The sequence below is a fragment of the Protopterus annectens genome, chromosome 7.part0, assembly GCF_019279795.1.
Source record: "Protopterus annectens isolate FY-2018-M chromosome 7.part0, PAN1.0, whole genome shotgun sequence".
NCBI classification, from domain to species: Eukaryota; Metazoa; Chordata; order Ceratodontiformes; family Protopteridae; genus Protopterus; species Protopterus annectens.
This window is the reverse complement of record NC_056739.1, coordinates 449,675,101-449,699,382: the sequence shown is the minus strand read 5'-3', so window position 1 is coordinate 449,699,382 and position 24,282 is coordinate 449,675,101. Positions and strand designations below refer to the sequence as shown.

The following is a 24,282-nucleotide window of genomic DNA, read 5'->3' as shown; positions in this document are numbered from 1 at the left end:
TTTATTCTTGTTTGATAATATTACTAATGTTAGTTTTGGAGACACACAAGCTGGCATCACATACACAGAGAGCTTAGTATAACCCTTGTCCTTGGCTCCCCAATCTCTTCACATTTTACTTTCTTACTGAAGGTGTTTTGCTTATTTTTGAATGAATGATAACTTTTTACACATTGTATACTGTTTCATGGCATATATATAGGGATGTCTTTGTTTTTTTCACATTTTGTGCTTTGCCTGCAAAACATCTGGAAAGTAAATGAAAACAATTCATTCACTTTCTCCAGATAAAATATTCATGTGAACCAACTATGAGAGCAAATTTAAGGTCTCAGATGTTACATACTTCAAGGCCTAAACGTGAAAGAATTCAAACTGAGGTAACATTGTTATTAGAGCAGAATTTGAGTAGACTGATGATACTTGAATTAATAACTACAGTTAATATTATCAAAATGATATTGTATAATTCTGCATATTAAAAGTACACACTGTACAAGTACACATTGCTATGTGCATGCAGCATGCAGCCTTATGTCCCATGCTTGGATCACAAAAAAAAAAAATTAGCCAAGGCATATTGTGCAATACCAAGATTCTTCTGCATAATCCAGCTTGTTAGGTTAGTGCAGTTAACTGTTGGCAAAGCATAGCCATTCTGTAAGATAAAGGTTTGCCTCCCTCAACTTCCATTTTCATGCCTTTTACCTTTAGCAAGTTTTCCTGGTATGCCTGGTATGTATCAGTAAAATGTTTAGACTGAATGACTTCACTATACAATGTTTCGTTTTATTGATTTTACTACTACTTAATAAAATACTGTTTTATTTTACAGATCAACATAATACAGGGCAAGAAGAAATATGACATTTTACAAGCTGTAAGTATATAGGTAATATATCTTGAAATGCATTTGTAGTTCTGTCAAAGAAAAAAGTTGAATTTATGAATAGCTGGGTTTTTTTTTTTGGTACTTTATTTTGACCTGTGTTGCCTTCTGGTAGCAGATTTTAATTCATAACTCACCTGATCAACATTGCCATACAAAGACAAAGGGTTGTGCTATGGGATTATCCAGGTGGCTGGATATTGGGCAGTGGGAGTGTGCAGAGTGGAGGGTAGGATATCTGAGACAGAGACAAATGTATAATTGCAGCAAGGACTATGGTGTGGCAAGATTGTCTGTGATCTAGAGATTGGCTGCTACTATACAGACGCTGGAGTGATGTGATTGCATGTGATTATAATGCAGAGTGCTGGATTGCTACAATACAGGGCTTGGATTGTATAAAGTAGGCTGCTTTAGTACAGACTGGATGTCTTTAGACATAGCAGATTTGCTGCAGTATACTTTCTGTGGTTACATATGAGTCATGTTGGCACAGTACAGAACATGGGGTAATGATGGCAGTCTGTTACTCTAGGTATAAGGCATATGTTTCTACAGGATGTGGTGATTGAGGGCTGTCTATAATCTTATGTGAGACAAATTGCTGCAGACTAACCATGGAGTAGGGGGACCTGTTATGGCGAATATGTATGACAAGTAGGTTTCCACAGAACACCTATGGAGTGAGCACCTGTGACTGCATCTGAGAGAGGTGGGCTGAAGCAGCACTTCTCTGAGAAGCATCTAAAATGGGGATTGTCACCATGAAAACCATGAAACGATTGTTGTATCTGTATCAGTTAGAAGTGGGCTATTAAATTACAGGGCATGGAATGATCTGATATTATGCTTATGAAAGAAATGAGCTGTTGCATGGCAGAGGAAGTAACAATGGAACCATTAATTATTTATTTTATTAAGAAGTTATTGTTGCATCCTCTGGGTATAGTTTCATAATATGCTTTATTGCAGAAGTCTGTGATCGTATTTAAGTGATGGGTCATTGCAGGGTTGTATGATTGTGTCTTTGAGCTCTGTTAATACCCTTCGAGTATGTACCTGAAACATGTGATATATCGTAGCATCCTTTGACTGTATTCATGATGTGTGTTATCCAAGTCCCCTGTGATTGTATCTAGTAGCTGTGACTGCATTGCTTTGTGACTGTATTTGACAGATGTAGTAGTATTGCAGTGTTGTTATTGTATGTGAATGGTGGGTTATTATAATGTTGTGTTCTTCTGTCTAAAACAAGCTTTATTACTGCAGAAGTTAATCTGAGACAGGTTATTTCTGTGACTGTGTTACTGAATTTTCTTCAGTTGCATGTTAGAGATGTACTCAATGGATGGGAGATCGCAGATACCCCACCCCAATTACCTCAGTGTCACACTCTGCAGAGGCACAGCAAAATAAAATGGGTAGTTCCCCATATACTAAAGGGGGAAGCCACAAAAAACGATGGCTTAGCTTTATAATGCCCCTCGGCAGATAGCCTAGTATGAACCTATGAACCTATGAACCTATATGAGACTTGTGTGATATAAGCTGGGATAAGGTCCTTAGTGAAGGTAATCTGCAACTTCCACTGCTTCAAAAAGTGGTACCACCCCCTTAAAATGTGCTAGGTAGACAAGAACCAAAGCCATGCCCCTTTGTACAGTGAATCCTTTCATGGCAAATGTATGTTGGTCTGTAAGACTTGGGGACCATCTTACTCAGAAAAAAATATTTAATGGCAGGTATACCTTGGGGGTCCATTGTTAGTCCCTATATATTTAATGTGTACTTGCTTGACTTAACATTTCCTAATACCATGTTCTGTATGAATGTGGAGCCAGCTCTGATGGTATAGAAGAATAAAGTCATAACTCTGGCTCAAGTGACTGAGTTTAATTAGTGGCTTGGGTGATTAATGGAGTTGGCAGGGCAGGGTGTGTATGTGTCCGCACTGGAGGGGAGGAGAGCATGGGGTGGGACAGGATGTATATAGCCAAAAATCACTTGGAGGTGCGTTCGCATTTCAGTGTACTTCCTTGGAATGGGATTTTGGATCACCAAACCACTGCCTGGCACTAGCCTTCATTAGTGAGTGTACAGAATATTGCACCTGCAGAGAGAAGGTTTTGTGTGCCCTAGTGGTGATGTGGCTTACTTATCCTCCTGCCTGGGGGGAGGTGAGGGTTAGGCTACACAAACACCCTCATTGCCAGGATGCTGTCGAGAGCACAATCAGCCATCATGGTTGCCTGCATGATGGTCCTGTTGAATGGCTGGTAATTCCCCACTTTGGGAAGGGGGGGTGAAAGGACAAGATCTGACTAGGAAGGTTAGATGGTCAGCAGGCATAGGGGCAAAAAGCACCTAGGGAAAAAGATAGTAAGACTGGACAAATAATGGAAGAATCACATGTGGGATGAAGGATCTGATGAGGATGGAAGCATGGCCCACCCACATGTCAGCACCTCTGTGTTAGCTTTTCTAAATGCAAGGTGATTTATTTAAACAACAATAACCCAAGGGTAAAATAATGGCTTTTGGGGGGTTGGCATAAAAAAAAAATAGGAAAAGGATTTAGGGTGTTATTATTACAGAAAGATTGCATCATCAGACTTACAGCAAGAGAGCAGAAATGCAAAGAAAATGTTAAGGTTTCTATCCTGAGGAGTAGTATCCAAAAACAGGAGAGTGCCGTGTATCTGGTCTTTGTAGTAACAAAGATGAAATAGTGGATAAACTTTTGGAGGTCTTATGATATGAGAGAGATTTCACTGCTGGAGATGGTACTGAGAAAAATGACCAGGATGGAGGGAAGGATATATAAAGAAAAGTTCAGGGGACCTTACTTCTCTTGTAGAAAATAAGCGAACAAGGATGACATGATATGAGCACATAAAGCATTATGGAGAATATATAATGGGAATAAGATGATTTAGAAGAATGACGTTGGTGGGAAGAGTCATGCTTCACAGATTAAATAACCTAGCTCTTCTTGCACATTAGGAGATTCTTCATGTAGTGGATAGTAGACAGGTGTAGTGAAGTTGTCATAAGGGGTTATAAAGGGACATTTGGAGGCATAGAAATTAGAGAAGAGTAAGGAAAGGAAAGGGGTAACTACCAAAGCTTTGCTACAGCACTAAGGTAGTCCAGATAATCTCACATTTCCTTTTGCCAACATTTTTATTTAACATTGTATTACTTACAAAAAGGTGTAAAGCACCATTTGAACTAAAACTGCCATTCTGAGCATGTTATACAGCAGTTTAGTGATGGAGCTTTAATTAATCAGCACCTTTTGACATACAAAGGCACACAGGGTTAAACAAAAAAATGTGTGCAGAACTAATGCATCTACAGGATTCCACGTTGGCTAAATAGTCAACCAGCCAAACCAAAAAAACACTTCACCCAAGCATGAGATCTTTTTTTTTGGTCCCTTGGACCTCATTTTTACTAGCCTGCCCCTGTCCCCCATATCCATGGTAGGACTAATGGACTAACAGCCATCCTCCTACACCCCCCCAGACTTACTGTGGTGTTGCTGGGAAGGTCATGGATCTATGAGTGTCCTGAGGGCTCGACTGTCTTTGCTTCCATCTGGTGTTTTTTTTTTAATTGTATTTTATATGCACTACCCACTTTCCCTTTCCCTGCCCTTCCATGCTTGTTGGCTATGTATAGGGGCAACTCCCCCCTTTGGACCATGCCTCCCCTTAGGCAGCATCACCAGTGAGTGCCCACCTCTTGGACAGGCCTCCTTATCCCTCCCTGCTGCTTAGTCCATTTCCCAAGCCACTAATTGAGTCTGAGTTGGCTGGGCCATAGTCAGGGCTTTATAACTGTACGTCTCCTTAGCAGCAAGCATGAGATCATTGAACAATTCTTTAAATGTCACCACTGAAAAAATACTGTTGTTGTGTCTTAAGGCTTTTCCCGGTTAGGGGTCGCCACAGCGGACCACCGGTCCGCTAATGATTGGCAGTAGATTTTTACATGCCGAGTTGCCAGCCCTGATGCACAACCTTCAACAAAGGTACGCCTATTCATGCATGTCTCCACACAGAAGACGCTCTAGCTTAGAATCGAACAGGACAACGTCTTACTGTGAGGTGACAATGCTACCGCAATTAGCAAACACCTCTTTTTAGCAGTCCAAAGCATGACTATAGAGAAATAAACTCTCTTATAAAAAGAAAATATCTTACTGATGTCATTCTCCAATGCAAAAAGCAAAGAAAACTCCATCCATTCCTACACGTCAGATCTTCTGTTTCATTCTCTAACATCTGTGTCATACAGCCTGCATCTAGTAATGAGAATCCAGACAACAGGTTGTCCTACATTAAAGACTTTTTTTTTAATTTCAAAATGGTGAAAAAAATAGGCTGACATAATTATTAATCACTTTACCTCATGACAGAAGATTTCACCAAGATATAATTGACTCCAGATAGCTAAAAAGTGAAACAAAATTATTCACAAAGTCCATAACACATATGCTAACCTTTTCCATAATGAACAGAATCTTCTGATCAGAAATAGAGTTTGTAGTTGTCATCTTCCTACCAAAATTAAGACCACCTATTAGTCCTGAGCAATGCAGACAAATAGGCATCCAGTTCACCAATAGCAAACTTGCTGGAAATGATTATCAGTCAAGTACAAAAGTAAATATTGAGTTATGGTTTTCTGTTAAGGAAATAGCATGAATTAGGATTATGTAGAATCGCTAATTGTAGACAGTCCTATAAAATGACAACTACTTGGTTGGAGCATTTAAGGACCCCCCTTAAATGGAGATCTTTGGGAACTTGACATGGGTCTTTGAGCCCATTCTCATCACGTTCCTTGCCCAAAGTGGCACACCATATGGCCCTCTGCATAGTTTATCATGGTTTCACTTTGTAATATTGGCCCTCAGCATACATTATCATGGTTTCCCTTTGCAAGAAAAGTAAATACCCCAGTCTGAAATGTTGAAGATACACATATGTTCATATTAAGCTTGCAATATCCACCATTAGGCAGACTTTCTCCGCATATCTCTGTTGAAAATTTGTGATCACCCATCCAGTAATCCTGATAGGTCTGAAAGTTTGCTAAGGAAGTGTTCTGCTTGACAGGTAAGGGCAGCCCATTCTGGAAATTGGGAATATGTTGGGTTAGACCTCTGTTGTGCCATCTGGTGTTGCCAACATGATAATATTTTATTTAGGTGTGGGGTTTCAAAAAGTGTTGGGTCATTTATGCTACAGTAAGCTAGGTAGAGATAACCCCCTTAACAGTATGGTTCTGTCAGATAGCCAAATACCAATCCACTATGTATGGATTAATGATGATTCTGGAGAGTTTGTTAGTAATCCCAGAATGACGTATAGTGTCATAGGCCTTGGCATGGTCTACATGTGCCCATTATCCATGGACTCTGTAATCTTTTCAAAGAATTTGAGCAGGTTGAGCAGATATGATCTGTCTTTTACAAAGCCAAGCTGTTGTCTATGCAGAGACATAAGGTCACCTATATCATTGTTCAGCTATAACACATTCCAAAGTCTTGCAAATAATACTGATGAGAGGTCTGTAATTCCCAGGGTCAGTAGATGGAATCTCTTTGTGCAGGGGCACTGAAACTGTCATTCTCCACTCCATGGGGGCATAGCTAGTGGAGAGACTCAGGTTGAAGAGTTGTTGGAAGGGTTTTGCTAAGTGGTACTTTGCACTTCTAAGCAGGCATCTGGGGTTATTGTCTGGATCCATAGAAATTGTTTTTTTTTTTTTTTAATTTGCCAGAAGGACTTGGTCCAAATTGATTTCAGAAGTGGGAGCATGTGGGAGAATGGAGGGGAGAGTGATGGTGGGTGGAGTGAAGTTTGAAGAAAATTTGTCTGCAAGAATATTAGCAGTGTCCTTGGGGTCAGAGAAAAAGGTACTGTCAAAGTCAATACAGAATTGTAGGTTACTTCTAAGCTTCCTAATATAACTGAACAAGCTTTTATGGTTATCTTTTGAATTAGTTGCAATTCTAAGTTCATATGTGCCTTTTTATTTCCTACTACTATGTTTGTGACTTACGTACCGGTTTTAATTTCCTTTTATAATGACTGAGTGGGCATCTTTTGGTGATGACCTGGAGCCTTTTATTTTTATTATAGAGATATTGACGTAGTAGTTCCACCATATGGGTTTAGTTCTAAACGTGTCGGTATGTTTATTCTGGATTGGTTTAGATACCTCAAAGCATCTATCCAAGAGGGAGTAAAATTCTGTGCAGTATGCAGTAACCTCGGTTAAAACATTTGTTGAGTTATACCATTTGTGATTATCAATAAGATTAGTAAGTAGTAAATAATTGGTCTTGTAATAATCCATGAATGTAGATGAGCTATTGGGTTCCACAAAATACATTTTGGTAGAGAAGATCACAGTAAGATGGTCACATTTGAGTAAGCAAGGTGTAACAAACAGGGTGGTACAACTGGGAGAAATATTTGTAAGGACAAGATCAAGAAAAGTAACACCTTTGGTTGGTGAGGGTACGGTTAGCTGAATTGCATTGGCATTTACAAAGTCCAGAAATCTCTGGGCATATTTTTGTTGATAGTACATATTTGCCAGTTTATGTGTGGATAGTTGACGTCACCTATATGATAGGTATTTGGTCCTTCTGCCGATTTTTATTAACTGGTTAAGGTACTTTGCATGCTCTGAAGGGGTCACAGATGGGGATCTGTAATTGGATATAGTACATCTTAATAAATCTGAAGCTGAAGTGGAAGTTTGATATATGGAAGACAGGTGTGTAAGTCCTTAGTGATGCTTGATTTTAGGTCTGTTTGTAACAAGTTGCTGTGATGCGTGGCACTGCGTATTGTGGCTGCTAGTGAGCACAAGTGAAATGACAGCATGGTTGTACTGTATCTGACTGTGATGGTAACTTAAAAAAAGATGACTTGCTGTACTTTATTGAACACTTGGTTCTGTAGATGTCTGTCAATGACCTGCTGCAGTACTTTCTCACCAACCCTCCTTTTTTCAGATGCTTAATCTCATGGATGGCCAGGCCACTTACTTCACTCAAGGTTATGATGGGCTAAAAGAGCTACAGACATACCGGAAGGAGCTTGCAGCCAAGGTGAGAGGAAATGTTCAGTGGTTTGCAAAAGCCTGTTGTGAAGTGCATTACTTGAAATTCTAGAATATGTCTGCAACAATAAAATGCTCCTTTTTTGTAGTGATGTTCATCATAAGTGTCACAGGTGTAGTATGAATCACAACATGTCAGTTTATGTAACAGGTAGACAGCTGATCATCCAGCCTGACTTCCATAGCTTTTAGATGTCCTTTTAGAAGGCTGCTCTGTCCATGATGTTGACATCTGCAGGATGCATGGTATAAAGGGGAAATGTACCTGTGCCATCTTCAGTTCTTTTTGCTAGAGAGACCTTTCAACAGTCTGTCCATCATTACCAACCAAGACACCCTCAAGAGCTGAGATGTATACCTAGACTGTATTAGTACTATTCAAGGCTCCCTCTCGAACTGAGAAGAGTACCCCAGACAGACTGTATCACTACCAACCAAGGCACCCTATAGAACTGAGATGAGTACCCAGACTGTATCAGTACCACCTCTTTTAGAACTGATACGAGTATCCAGATTAGGATTTATTTTACTTCTGTTTTGTAGTTTATTGCATTGTATTATCATGGACTAATTAGATGTATGACTTGGAGATCTTCCCAAGGCTGATGTTATCCTTGGGAATGGTCACTGATTACTCTACTTGTAGCCAACAAAATCCACCAAAGTGCTTGCATCTTCAACACCTTTTCTTCTGCTTTAGGGTTTAGTTATAAAATGTCTGATTATAAGGTTTATGCTTTATTTAATTAAAACTCTGTCTTGGAATGGACCCAAACCATAAATGCCATTTTGGAGTATTAAAAAATTGTTTAGCTTTGCTACAGTGTGGCATCTCCTGAAAAATGAGGGAGATGTGGATTAAGTATTGGTGACTAGGATGTTTGAAAATCCTGATAAGATAAATAAGAAATTAGCAGTGAAAGCTTCCTCAGGCAAAGACTGAGATCCTTATAACCTCATCAGTCCTGTAAAAGCCTGAGCATGTCATTTCCACAGAGGCACAGATTTGTCAACTCTCAGCCTTTGTCTTCTGTGGGTATATTCTTATCTGCTGATTCCCATTTGAAAGTTGATAGCAGGAGTCTGACATTTCAAACTCTACAAGCCTTACATGACGTTATTGCTATATCACATTACATTATATTTCTGAAGACTGCTGCCACCTTTTTCAAATTGTTTTCTGCATTTTATCAACGTAAAATGTATTTGCCTTTACTTGGTCTAGCTGCTGCTAGGCTGGTGTGCTTTGAAACCACCTTTATTTTATTTAATTTCCCTCACTTGCACTTCAGTATTTAACTGATCACTACTATTTTACTGTATTTAAAGAGCATTTAAAGTACTTTTGGTGAAAAAAATCAAGTCTTCGCTTAGTATTGCTTTCTAAACTGTTTGGATTTAAATCGCCTCACAGTAGGGTGATCTACCCAGGGAATAAGTTGTTTTGTTGTTGCATTGCTCTTGAGGGCTCCTATTTGCTGTGCTTTTACATTAACAGGACCATACCATCCATCTTCTGGCAAATGGTGTTTGCGTGGTCTTTCTGAGTTGGGAAACACTTCAGAAGAGCTCAGAGTTGTTTATTGGTCAGAATGCTCAGGAGTTGGATTATAGTTTATTTTCTGTTGTTATAAATTAAGCACGTTTTTGCAGAGCTGCTCATTGCATAACAGCAGTTGGCAATTCCCTGTACAGCTGCAAATGCTTGGACAGTAACTAGTATTAGGACTGTAACCTGTAAATTAGTGAGGCATTGCATGGAGTTAAGCTTAGAGCAGCTAGCTTGCATGTCTAACAGCACTAATATATTTTAGCACTATTTAACTCTAGTTCCTAACTCTAGAAATCACATTACTAGACTCTGTATTTACCCAGTCCTCAAACCATAACAGCCTACCCTCATACAGGTCCAGTCAACATGGATATGCAATTTCCAAATGTCTCCATTGCCAGCTTGGTAGATACGGGCTTCCAGAGACAATATAGCAATTGTCTCATGTTCACAGACAACCTTGTAAACCTTAAAGAAATTAACACAGTTTGTGAGAGATGTACATACACAATTTCCTTGGAGACAAAAATTTTGCTTACAAAAAAGTTTGTCACAGACACAAATACTACATCTACTAAACAGTGTCCACTTCACACACGGACCATCTTATGCTGAGGTACTAAATAGCAATCTTTCCAAATCTCAAAGACTACTTAATCCTACAAATGGCAACACCTATCCTCAGCAGTGTCTAAAGCACACGCCCAAAACAACACCAAACACTACACCTACGCTTACACCAAAGGATCCCCAAGAATAAACCCCATAAGGCAACACACACTTTTACCCAGGGCTCTGGTCATAGGGGACTCCATTGTAAGACATGCAGATGCCCCACTCACCATTTTGGTCAAAGAGAAGATAACAGTTAGTTGCTTATCTGGAGCTAGACTCCGCCAGGTTAAGCATACACTCAAGTCAGTGCACCTCAGGTATTAATGTGAGTCTATCATAACCCATATGGGTGTAAATGACCTGAGATACACCTCACTGGAATATATGAAGAGAAACATTATGGATGTCTGTGAATATTCATCTCAGATAGGTATGTGCCTTGCATTGAGCAGCATTCTACCTTCACCAGGGAAGATGCCAGAGTATGAACAAAAATGATTGACTTTAACAATTGGCTTAGTTTTTGGTGTCATTCCAGGGGTATTTAATATTTGTCAGCATGGGAGGACATGGTTAATAGACCACGTTGCTTTGACAAGGTTGTCTGTACCTGTCCCCAGTGAGATTCCAGATATTGGCTAAAACTTTACCCACCAACTTAGAGCCTTTTTTAGGCAATGCCAAATTGACAAAATGACCGACATAGCAAGTGAAACCCAAACAAACCTAAAGGTATTACTGCTGAATGCTAGGGGTCTTAACAAGAAACTCCACACTTTACAAGCTCTCTTCACGCTGGAGAATATAGACATCTGTGCCATTACTGAGACATGGTTTAAAGCTGCAGAAAGTACATTGGAAGTGGAAGGCTTAAGTGTCTTCCACACATTTAAACCATCAGCTGAAAAGACAGGGACTAAAGGTGGAGGAGTCTTGAGTTACATCAATGAGTATGCATCTAGGTTGGTTAAACAGGATGATGCCCTAGAGATCAACACATGCAAATTACATTAGATAAAGTCCCTTACCATATCCTAGCAAGCTATAGGTCACCATCTATCCCATAACTCATACCAGCACCTACTGGAAGCACTCACCATCCAACCAAATACCCCATTCATGGGAAACTTCAACTACCCCCCTGTAGACTGGGAAACATACGCTGCCTCCAGTTTGCAAGCACAATATTTTCTGGACATTATTAACACAAATACACTTGACCAGGTAGTGCACACTCCACCTAGAGGTTCAAACACACTGGACCTAGTACTTACTAATATGAGCGATTGCTGCACCTTCCATGTCACATCTTCAGTGTTGAAGTTGCATCTAAAATCTGTCTCCTTCAAAATAAAAATCAACATGGAAAACCCAGCAAAATTGTTAAGTGTTGGGAACTATTCTAAAGAAAGCTACATCCTATTAAGTGACAATTTGTCAAAATTCAATGCCCCTCCAAACCCTGAGTTCACAGCAACTCTTGCAGAATTGCTCACAGAAACCCTGTACAACTAAGAAACCAAGGAAATGGCTGCAAAGCTGCTGCTGTACCTACCAGAAGAAAGCCTGAAACAAACCCCAAAGACTAACCACACTGGTGGAATCCTGACCTTAACAGAGTATATAACAAAAGGAAAGTAGTCATGGTCAAAATAAGAAAGAGCAACTCATAATAACAAGAGCTCACGAAAAATAGGAAACTAAGAGGACTAATTAAATCCAACAAATCCAATTATGAGGTCAAGATAGTCTCTCAGGCTAAAGACAACCTCAAGGCCTTCTACGGCTATGTTTAAAACCTTAAATGTAACAAAAAGCAGTGTGATAAACTGCTAGTAAATGGTACCACCTTCACTGAGCACAGTGACATAGCAAATCTATTGACTGACAAATTCAGCTCTAACTTCACCCCCCCCACTACCGCTTCTGAAATCTCTACTAGCATCCCCCCCCCCAACTATTAGCAGGGAGCCAGGTCATAGTTGTGCGAGCTAAGACCTAAAACACAGCCTCAATGGGCCCAGACAATATCCCATGTTGCCTCCTAAATAGCTTGAAATATGAACTATCAGGATAGCTGGAGTCACTTTTCAACTTCAGCCTCAAAACAGACTTCATACCATGTGAATGGAGAACTGCAGTGGTTATCCCTCTCCACAAGGGTGGACTATCAACCGACCCTAGAAACTACAGATTAATATACAAAACCATGGAATGAAACATCATGGAAGTGATCCACAAATACATTGGCAAGCTACAGACACTGGACCCATCTCAGTTATTTATTTAATTATTTATTGATTGACATTTGTTTACCAGGAAAGTCCAGTGGACCAGGCTAGCCCATTTTCAGTGGAGGCCCAGGGAGAAAAGGACCAAGAAAAGGACCAGGCTAGCCCATTTTTAGTGGAGGCCCAGGGAGAAAAGCTCCAAGGTGCATACATAGAATAAAAACAAAAAAACAAAAAGCAAAAACAGATCTAACATAAAACATACATAGAATAAAAAAGGAATATAACATAATTTATATAAAAAGTATCTTAAAATAGTACATGAATTTGTAGAAGTTGCATAAACAAATGATAAAGCAGAAAATACATTTTTCTTATTGGAGTATGACACAAGGAGGAATACTAGAAAATCTTACAAGGCATAATAAGAAGAATAAAGACGAATGGCAAAATAAGACAGCAAACACTTTTTAATATGGTTAGCGGTTTTATCTCAGTTCATTGACCAAAGCGTCTTCAAACAAACAATATCTCAAAAGTGCATCACATTGAATAGTCACATTGGATCACATGATTGCCCTCAATTCACATAAAACACCTCTCTTAAAGATAAAAACACATTCTATAATATACAATAAAAATACATTTAAAATATAAAATATATAATGCATATATGTCTATATATATATATATATATATATATATATATATATATATATATATATATATTGAGTTTTTTTTTTTCATTCTGAATTTTCAGGCTTTTGGTTTCAGGATTTTGATTTTCAGGCTTATGATGTTTCAGGCTTCTGAATGGGAACCATATATACATACTCATTCACTTAACCTACTAATATGCTATAAATATGCTCATACTCTCTTTTGTTCAATTTGCGATCGGTCTTAAAATGATAGAGAAAACAAGAAATACAAAGCTAAGATTTATAGAAAAAAATACATATTCAAACTTCTTTCTACATTTTTCTAGTGCCCATCCCATATACCAAAATAAAAGGCTGGTCGTCAAAGGCCAGTTAGTGAGAGCTGCAAGAATGGTCTCAGATCTAGAATTTTTAAATGAATGTCATTTATTAAGAGACATGTTCTTGAAATGTGGGCACCCTGCGAGTTTATTAGATGATTTAATTTATATAGTGCAAATAAAGAGAACTAATGGTCACTTTAAAGCCATTCATATGCAATATAATGTAGTTAATATAAACAATGAAGAAATTACAGTGTCAAATGTGAATGAAGTAAGAACTAATTATAGCTTGACATTTAGTACTTTACCCTTTAGTACAGAAGCATGGTATATTAAACAAATTTTAAATAAAACTTAATAACAGCAGATGAAGAATTGAACCAGATAATAGAACCAAGGCCTAAAGTGATCTTTAAAGGAGGTCAAAATTTAAAGAATATACTTGAATATAAAAAGAAAGCGACAACATGGAATGTCGGGATGTTTAGAAGTGAGTCTTGTCTTTACTGCAAGTATATACAAGGTAGGAAGTTTACATGTAATAGGAGATATAATTGCAGTTCAAAAAGTGTGGTATGTCTTGACACTTGTAAATTATGCACATGTTTTTATACAGGTAAGACCGATCGTAAAACTGAAAGAGTTTGTGTATGAGCATATTTATAGCATCAGAAAAAAGAAAACAGAGAATGCGTTGGTAAAACATGTTACTATGTTTCCTGAACATAGTTTTACATTCAGAATAATTGACCAAGTAGAACCAGATATAATGGGCAGACCGACATCATTAAAGCTTGAATTACAAGACTTATGGCAGATAAGACTGAATGCTTAGAACCAACCAGGTCTGAATAATGCAAGCTCTATGCTGTGCTTGTTAAAACTAAAGAGCCTCTTGAGATAGTATTTGTTAATAGCAATTTTTTTGCATATCAGTAGGTTGTGAATAAGTGAGAATATATATGAATATATATATATATATATATATATATATATATATATATATATATATATATATATATATATATATATATATATACAGTATATATATTATATTTTAAATGTATTTTTATTGTATATTATAGAATGTGTTTTTATCTTTAAGTGAGGTGGAGTTTTATGTGAAATTGAGGGTAATCATGTGGTCCAATGTGATTATTTAATGTGATGCTCTTTGAGATATTGTTTGTCTGAAGAAGTTTTGGTCATTGAACTGAGACGAAAGTGCTAACCGTATTAAAAAGTGTTTGCTGTCTTATTTTGCCATTCGCTTTATTCTGAAGAAGTTTTGTGATTTTACTAGTCTGTCTCCGTATAATATGGAGAATACTTATCTAACTTTACCCCCCTTTGAGCCTGCTTCTTCTTGCGATCTAAAGTTTCTCTCCTGGAAGACTATCTTGTTAGTGGCCATTACATCTGCACATAGAGTCTCAGAATTACAAGCTCTATCAATTAAGCTACCATACCTAATCTTTCATAAGGGTAGAGTAGAGTATCTTTGAGGACCAATCCATCTTTCATGCCAAAAGTCTGCTCTCAATCCAATCTAAACCAGTCTATTGAACTTCCAGTTTTCTTTCCTAATCATTCCAACAAGGCAGAATACAAACTACATCAGTTGGATGTACATAGGCAACTGAGATTCTGTTTACATAGAACCAAAGACTTCAGGAAAACAGACCAGCTATTTGTTTCCTTTTCTCAAGCAAAACAAGGCAAACCAGTCTCAAAAGTTACACTCTCAAACTGGCTTACCAGTTGTATTACTTTTATATATACTTCAAACAAAAGAAGTCTACCTTTCAAAATCAAAGGCCATTCGACTAGAGCTCTAGCAACATAATCTGCTTACTATGCTAGACTATCTGTGGACAGTATTGCGCAGCGGCTACATGGGCTAGGTCCAATACTTTTATTACTCATAACAAGGTAGAGTTGGCCTCCAGAGAAAGTTTCTTTTGGGTCCACTGTGCTCAAAGGTGTACTCCCATGAGCCACTCCAGAAAATGGTGCTAGGGACACTGTCCCATCCAGTAAGAAAGAAGGCGAGAGGGACAACATAACATAAAGAAGTTATGTACTTACCATAATGTTCCATATTTGTTGTCCTCTCTCGCCCTTCTTTCTTACGTCCCTCCCTCCTTCCCCCAGCCAAGCCTCCTAGACGACTTAGATAAGAGTTTTTTTCCTGTCCTTCTACAGAGAGAGTTCCTCGGAAAATGCTTGTTTTTCCTCTTATATGTATTGTGTGTGTGTATATATATATATATATATATATATATATATATATATATATATATATATATATATATTTGTGTTATGTAAACAAAAATGTACTTCGTTTATGGCTAGCAGCAAACACGATCTGGAGATTACTCCAATGCATTGTGGGATAGGTGTTCAGCAGCGAGCCAAGTCAGAGACGTTGAGCTAGGGTACTGGCCGAGTTGGAGCAAAGTACTATAGAATCATCAGGCAACCTGTGTAGAAGATTCTATAGGAATGAGAAGTTATAATTGGTTCTGTGACAGAGTAGCTGATGCATGGAACAGACTACCAAATTACATTAAAGCAAGTACTAGTTTAGATATTTTTAAGAACAGCCTGGGCACTTATTATGGGAACAAGTGTTTTGGTATATTAACAAGCTAGAAGGGCATTTATGCCAGTGCTTGAAATATTTGTATGTATGTATGAAATGTTTGCCTGTGACAGCTTACGTAGAAATAAACAGAGCTCTGTCTCAGACAGGTACTGAAAGAAAGTTTAAGCCTTTGCCATTCTAGGCATTAGGGCAGTTAACTGTCAGACATACTTGTTGCAAAATCAAGAAGACACTTAAAACATGTAGAAGAAATAAGCAGAGTCCCAAGATCCTGCCCTTTAACAGCATCTGTCAGTACATTTACAGACAGGTCTCAGGGTCAGTAAACAATCAGTAAAATGTGACTATACAGCTACTATACTAAGGTAGCTATCAGTTAATAGATGAAGTACATCACTAGGGACTGACTCAAATTGCCGGAGGAAGGCTGATTAAATGCTAGGCCTTACTTTTTGGACTGCCTTTGCAGGAAGTCTTCAAAAAGCTACAGAGCAAAATAATTCAGACAGTAAAACAGTTTTTCACTTAAGTGTACTGAATTCCACTACAAAGTTTCTTCTAGACATTTTATTTCAGTCTCACATTGAAAATTTTGAATAGAAAAGGGCATTTGAGATAGGCCAGCAAAGAGACTGACAGCAGAATCTGAGGTAAAGAAAGGCTCTGTTTCTCCATAACATTGTACTGGATTAAGTCTATTAAGGTAAGAATGAGTATTACCTGACTACCTATGCTCCTCTTCTATTTCTGTCACATCCCTTCCCTTTTTGTAATCTTATATTAAAGGAAGTAATCTTAAAGATACACCTTTCGTACTTGGACCTGGATGCCACTGCCCCTTCTGGGCTAAGCTGGAGTTTGTCTGTAGCAAAGAGCTAGTCAGTGTCTGACACATTTCCTCTATCCTCCAGTTAGTCCAAAGCCCTTTCTCTGTCTTTATCTTAAATTTCACAGCCAGTCAGTATATCCCGTAGCCCATTACACTACAACTTTGTCTCTCTCTCTCTCTCTCTCTCTCTCTCTCTCTCTCTCCTGTTTCCATTTCCTAGGCTGTCACCTTAAACCCTCTTTTCTATCCCTTCACTGGCTCTTATTTCTTGTATTTCCTGCTCCATGTTCATACCCTTTGTCCAATGTTCACACTTGGTCTTCTAGCCATCCTCCTATTTCCACCTTGCTTTGGTGTTTCTGGGGCCAGTCCATGGATCTTAAGGGCATCCTGGGGGCTCAGCTATCTGTGCTTCCATCTGGTGTTTTTTTTATTCCTACTCATTTTCCTTTTCCCTGCCCTCACACTTATTGATCACATTCAAGGGAACTCCCCTCTTCAGATCACACCTCCCTTAGGTAGCCTTACCAATGAGCACCCTGCCCCAGGATGGGGATGCCCATCCCTTCCTGCCACTTCTCAGTCGGTCGAGTCTGTAATCAAACCCATGTCAGCTGATATACTTGGGGCTTTATCCCTCTATGCTACCAGAGTGGTTAGAAATACTATTCATATTAAAAAAGAAAATAAATGAATCTTAAACCCAGGTGATCTTAACAAAAACGGAGTTAAATGAAGAGTTATAAACATGTTTGTTCGTTTGTAGGTTCATAGAAGGTTACTAATCTAACGGCCCTAGAGCCCTTACAAGCCTAGCCATATTTATCCTGAGTTGTTCCAATTGTTGGTGGTTAGGTGAGTGAAGTTCTCAGAGGTAAGGGCCTATGGCAGTTAATACCTACTTCTTCTGACCAGGAGGGACATGGGCACCACCCCAGGAGTGAATTTGCGGTCACCCATCCATTGATCTAGGTTGTGTTTGAAGACGATCAGGGAGGGGCTCTGTTTCACGTGAAATGGAAGCTTATTCCAGAGAAGTGGTAGTCTCAGAGAGATGTATCTATCGCAACAACTTGACGTATTCATGTCAGAGGCTAGGTTAAGATCCCTGGAGTGTGTGACCTTTGTGAAATTTGATTTACAAATGTGTAGCATTTCCATCAGGGTAAGGTCAGAGACTTGCCCCATAAGCCCGGCGCAGGTCACCCCTTAGAAACCTATAGGAGGCAGAATACAATGACAGGGCTTTCAATCTTTCCATGTAAGACTTGTTTTCTGTACCCTGTAATTTCTTGGTGAGAAACTTCTGTGGTCAGTCCAATTCATTGGTGTGTACTAGGCTAATGGCCCTGGAGCCTTTACAAGCCTAGCCCATAGGATTAACTTGGCATCGTGCTACCCGACCTTAGTTCCCAGTGCCTCTGTCAAGTAAAAGTTGTTGCAGGTGTCTGGTGAGATACATGCAAATGGAAGCATTGTACTCAATTACTGGTCTAATGAGGCCCAAGTATAATGGAATTATAACATCCTTAGACCTATGTAGATGTGATGCATATACTTATAAGAAGTACCACATAGAAGGATTTCCTACCTACTGTGGATACGTGATAGTCAAAGCTCAGATTGCTATCAATCTGAATGCCCAGATCACGTACAACTGGGTGTACACTTAAGGGAGTGCTGTCTGTAATGTATATAACTTTTGTGTATTTTATCATGGATATTCTTTATAATGAATTATCATGAGAATCTCTTGTTTTAAAATTCTATTCTCACAGTTGCCTTTTATTTCTTTTTGTTTATTTAAGAATGGTTTTATTTTGTTATATGATTTTTTCATGTGATCTAGCATAATATATATATATATATATATATATATATGTATATATATATATGTATGTATATATATATATATATATATATATATATATATATATATATATAGATATATAGTGTCTATATCACATTATTGCATTGTCATAATGTCAAATGGCTACAATATCGAAAATGCCATTTAGCTAAACTGTTCTTGTGGGGGGCTGCGCCCCCCACACCCCCTGCTAATTATATATACCAACTCCGAGATCGCACTACAGTGAGGAAAGGGCAAATTTTCTGATCCTCACTGTACCGCTATCTCACAAAAACATTTCGCTGAACGGCATTTTCGACATTGTAGCCATTCGATATTTTTACAATGCGACAATGTGATATAGACCTTATATATATATATATATATATATATATATATATATATATATATATATATATATATATATATATATACATATATATATATATATATATATATATATATATATATATATATATATATATATATACACATATATATATACACACATATATATATATATATATATATATATATATATATATATATATATATATATAGATACACACACATATACACAAGTAGTTTCATTACAGTGAATTCTCCATTGAAAAACAACTTTCAAGTGAAACTATGGTCTGGTAGCTGCTAATAAAAGAGTCATTCAAACATGTATAAGATGCTGGAATGTTTTCTGTTTAGGTGGTTTTGTATTTTCATTCCATGCACCAGCGCAAGGTCTTTATGAGCAACATGTTTAGTTTGTGGATTTTTTGGAGGTGTGTGTGTGTGTGTGTGTGTGTGTGTGTGTGTGTGTGTGTGTGTGTGTGTAAATATATATGTATATGTATATATATATATATATATATATATATATATTTACACACACACACACACACACACATACACACAGATCCATGAAGCAAGCACAATATTTTTCCAGCCTTTGAGGGTAAGATGACTCCCTTCAATAAGGAAAAACAATAGACCACAAGGAAAATTGGCACTTGTGAGCAACAAATCTGCTGGCTGAGAATTCCAAAAAATCAGGAAAAAAGAGCCATGCAATGTAAACAAGCTCAGTTCAGACTTCAGAGAAATCAAGCACTTATAACTTGTGTAGAATTTAAAATACTTGCTGTTTTGCCTGACATTTGCTGCTCATCTTCTCCAGGAAAGAACAGATGTTGTCTGTCTCGCCTTCATTCTTGCTGGTTGGTTGGGTTCGGTGCCGATCCTCGGCTCCAACTCGGCCATCTTCAATTGCTTGAGAGCTGTTTACTGGCTTGAGGCTACCCCATATCCTATGATGCCTGGCGCTAGCTACCCAGATCTTGTTTGCCGCTTCAGACTGCGAGGTTGTCTTACTGGCTCAGGCTTGTATAATTTTATTGTATTTCTCTATTTTTACCAAAAAATGTAATCCTTTTTAGTGTACTTATATTCTTTAGTTGTACTGCTTCCTTAGCTATATTCTTTCGATAGTACCTATTCTTCCTGTGGTAAAAACTCTTTTTCTTAGAGAGCCCCCCCCCCCCAACCCCTCTCTTTTCCGGTAGCCGTTTAAATTAGAGGATAACTTTTTTTTTTGTCATCTTTAGTTAAAAAAAAAAAGAGAGAGAGAATGTTTTTTTAGATAGATTTGTTCTCCCCTTTAGAGTAGTTCCTGTCTATATACTTAGACTTGTTTATTTTCAGTGTGTATATTCTGTATAGTTGTATTGTTATCTAGTTATACCTGCTAGCTTGTTGTTTTTTGTGTGTGCGTGTTTGACCTTGGTGTTGTCAACATGTCCAAGGATACTAAAGTGTCCAGATTCAAGAAGTGTGACTCATGCTGTCAGAAGATGTCTCTGACAGATGGTCACACTTCTTGTGTCTACTGTCTGGGCACGGTGCACCTGTAGGACTCTTGTTCAGTTTGTCATGCTTTCAGCCCAAGGGTCCTGCAGGAGCACAAAAATAGTTAATTCTTTGGGGTTTGCTTAAGCCACAGGATTCACTAGCTAAGGCTCAGCCTGCGAAATCCTCCAAACCACCCAAGTCTTCAACTCCTCGTTCTGAGCTGTCGTTGGGTGAAGCACCACCATCCGCCTCGGCTCCGGCCGGAACCAATGTGCCTCCCTCACAGTCGGCTCCAACATGAACTTTGGAGCCATCCATGAGTCGAAAGAGATCTAGGTCTCCCTCCTTGGAGTCGATACGCTCGGCTCCACAGTCACCTCTGCTCCAATTGGAGTGCAGTTATAGGTCCTCTCACTCCTGTCGGCCCTCTAGACTTTCAGATCATGATTTTGGGAGAGTGGTCAGCAGGTGGCTGAAATCGCAGGCCCTAGCAAAAATGTTGTCCAGCCCCCCTCATCAGGTGTTGGATCCATCCACTTCTGCAGATATTCCTCCTCCGACTCCTCCCTTGAGTTTGGAGCCGGAGTTCGTTGGGGTTCAAGTCGTGGAACCGTCGGCTCCGATACCTTCTCCTTCGATTCCGTCATTGGCTCTGATCCCTTCCTTGGTCTCGTCCTTGGAGGGATCTGGGCACCAGGACTCCCTCGTCGGCTCCGAGGGGGCGAGTGGCATCGGACCCTTATCCGTCCCTTCTCTCCCCCTTGGAGCTTCGGCACAGGTGAGTTCGGCTCCTACATCGGCTTCGGAGCTGTCCCCCTCGGTGCGGAGAGGGATTCCAATTTCTTCGGAACTGGAGTCTTCTTTGCGTCTGGGCAGGGACACCTTTGAGGTCATGAGGAGTGTACTGGCCCCCCCCTATGGTGCCTGCATCTGCCTCTGCCCCTCCTCCTGACCCCAAGCGTGGGGAACCAGTGCTCCAGGGTACCCCTTTGGGTGTTTCTTCCTCTTCTGAGGCCTCCCCTGATCACTCAGAGGAGCCACCTCATAAGAGGAAGTGCAAGAGGAAGCACGTTGACTCCTCTGAGTCTGTCACATCAGATAAAGACTTAGGGGATTCGGAAGGGTCCCCGAGATCCCCCTCTGAAGATGTCTCCTTTTCAGACATCCTTGAAATCCTTAAGCAGAGGGGGAACTGGAATACCCTAGCCCCTTCTGAGGATGAGTCGGTATTTCTGGACGTGTTTGGTTCCCGACCCTCCACCTCCTGGGTGTCTTTGCCTTTCGACCCACTTATGTCTGTGGTGGCTCGGAAGGTGTGGTCAGCTCCAGACACAGTAGAACCAACCCCCAGGAGACCTGCTAAATTTATAACTGCACCTCAGGACAAACAGTTTTTAACTAAGGGCATACCTGTTGATGCCATGGTGGTAGCAGCAGCCACAAAGAAGGAGTTGGCAGAAACTTCGTCATCTGTCCATCCTCCTAACAAGGAGTCTAGGACTATGGACAGATATGGGAAGCGAATGTTTGCTTCAGCGACCTTCTCTATGAGGTCTCTGAATTATTTGTACCATTTCACCCGCCTTCAGAGGGATCTCCTTAAAGAGCTTGGAGATACCCTCCAAGATCCATCAGCTGCGGGGGCTCAAGCTAAGGTGGCCTCCCAGCTGGCGACTTTGAGTTCAGTTGTTAACTCCTCCTTGAGGCTCATTTCTTATGCAACTGATGGTGCGAGTAGAGCTGCAGGCACAGGCATTGCCCTTAGGAGGCACACATGGATGCGGCTATGTAATTTTGTGGAACCCTTCAGAGCGTCTTTCACCAATACCCTCTTTGATGGTTCCGCTCTCTTTGGATCACAGGTGAAGGACACACTAACCAGATGTGAACAGGAAGGCAAGACTCTCTCTGCCGTGGGAGTCTGTTTTTCCAGTCCTTCCAGACCATACCCCAAGGGTCAGAAGAGTGGAAAAATGTTGTTCCGCAAATCCCAGGGAGCCTTGCCTGACACACGTGGTGAAGTTCCCCTCCATGGGCAGAGGAGGGAACAATAACAGACGCCGCCCTCATGGCAGAGGGGGTCCGCAGAACCAGGGCAGCAGAGAATCTTTCTCTGAGAAGTCCTTTCAGCATCCCTGAGGGGTTGCCTGGCTGCCCACCTCTGGAGGCAGTCGGGGGAAGACTTTCACTGTACCGCAAAGCCTGGCAGAATCTAACTCAAGACAAGTGGGTACAGTCGATCTTATCCGGAGGTTACAGAATTCCCTTTGCTCAACCCCCATTACCGTCAAACAAGTCCCTTCCAGATGTTCCACCCAATCTAAGGGACCAAGCAGCCAAAGAAATTTCAAAGCTGCTACACAAAAGGGTCATCCAGGAAGTCCCAGCAGACCAGATCAGATCCGGACCTTACTCAAGGTTCTTTTTGGTACCACAAAAGACAGGGGACTGGAGACCCATTCTGGATCTCAGCAGACTAAACAGGTCTGTACAAAGAACAAAGTTTCGGATGGTCATGCTACAGTCCATTCTACCCTTCCTGGGTCAGGACAATTGGATGTACTCTATAGATCTTCAGGATACGTACTACCACATCAAAATGCACAGGCGTTCCAGAATATTCCTTCACTTCCGGCTGGGGACCAGTCATTATCAGTTCAGAGCTCTGCCCTTTGGTCTCACCACAGCCAGGGTGTTCACCAAATGCATGGCAGTGGTTACGGCTCAGCTGAGACGTCAGGGATTCCAGGTGTTTCAATATCTAGATGACTGGCTCCTCACTGCTTCCACCAGGCATCACCTCCTGCAAGCCAGGGACTACACTATCAAAACTTGCTCCAGGCTAGGTATCACAATAAATTTTGAAAAATCTGCATTGTTGCCGTGTCAGCATATCACTTATATAGGCGCAAATCTAAATACAAGGAACATGTCTGCGAGCCTTCCACCAGACAGGGTATCACTAATTCGCCAGCAAGTGCAGATTTTATTAACATGCAAAATGATTCAAGTCAGGTTCGTCCTCCGAACACTGGGTTCCATGGCATCAGCAATTCTTCTTGTCCCCCTGGCCCGCTTTCACATGAGAATCCTCCAGTGGCTTCTATTCACACAGTGGTCCTTCCAAAAGCTTCCCATGTCTCACAAGATTATGATCACAGAAGCATGCAAGAAACACCTCGCTTGGTGGATGGTCTCCCCATCAGTCTCCCACGGCAGACCATTTGTGCTATCCCCTCCAGTCGCCACAGTGATCACGGACACCTCCCTGATAGGGTGAGGGGGGCATTATCAGGGCAGGACAGTCCAAGGCACCTGGCAGCCTCACGAGTACCATTTGCATATAAATGTCTTGGAGATGATAGCCGTGCTTTTAGCGTTGCAAGCCCTTCAGGACTCTCTCCCTCCCGGGACCATTGCAATTCAAACGGACAATATGTCAGTGGTGTGGTACATCAACAAGCAGGGCGGAACCAGGTCCTATCCTCTATGTCGAGAAGCACTCAGACTCTGGCAGTGGGCGATCTCTTCCCAACGTTTTCTGATCGCAACGCACATCCCTGGGAGTTCCAACGTCATCGCAGACAGGCTCAGCAAAGCAATTCTCATGCCTCACGAGTGGTCTCTGAATCAGGTAATTGCGGAACAAATCTTTCGCAAGTGGGGGCAGCCTTGCTGCAACCTGTTCACCACACCTTTCAACAGCAAGTGCAGCAATTTCTTCTCCCTT

At 40.3% G+C, this 24,282-nt stretch overlaps 1 protein-coding gene across 1 annotated transcript in view; it reads left to right on the top strand.

Moving 5' to 3' along the window:
* ACAP1 (ArfGAP with coiled-coil, ankyrin repeat and PH domains 1) overlaps nucleotides 1–24,282 on the top strand; it is a 1,330,515-nt gene that overhangs the window by 769,107 nt on the left and 537,126 nt on the right. Inside the window, exons 7-8 of the mRNA XM_044077032.1 lie at nucleotides 836–880; nucleotides 7,929–8,024. Of these exons, the coding sequence (XP_043932967.1) occupies nucleotides 836–880; nucleotides 7,929–8,024 (141 nt within the window). The remainder of the gene's footprint in view (nucleotides 1–835; nucleotides 881–7,928; nucleotides 8,025–24,282) is intronic.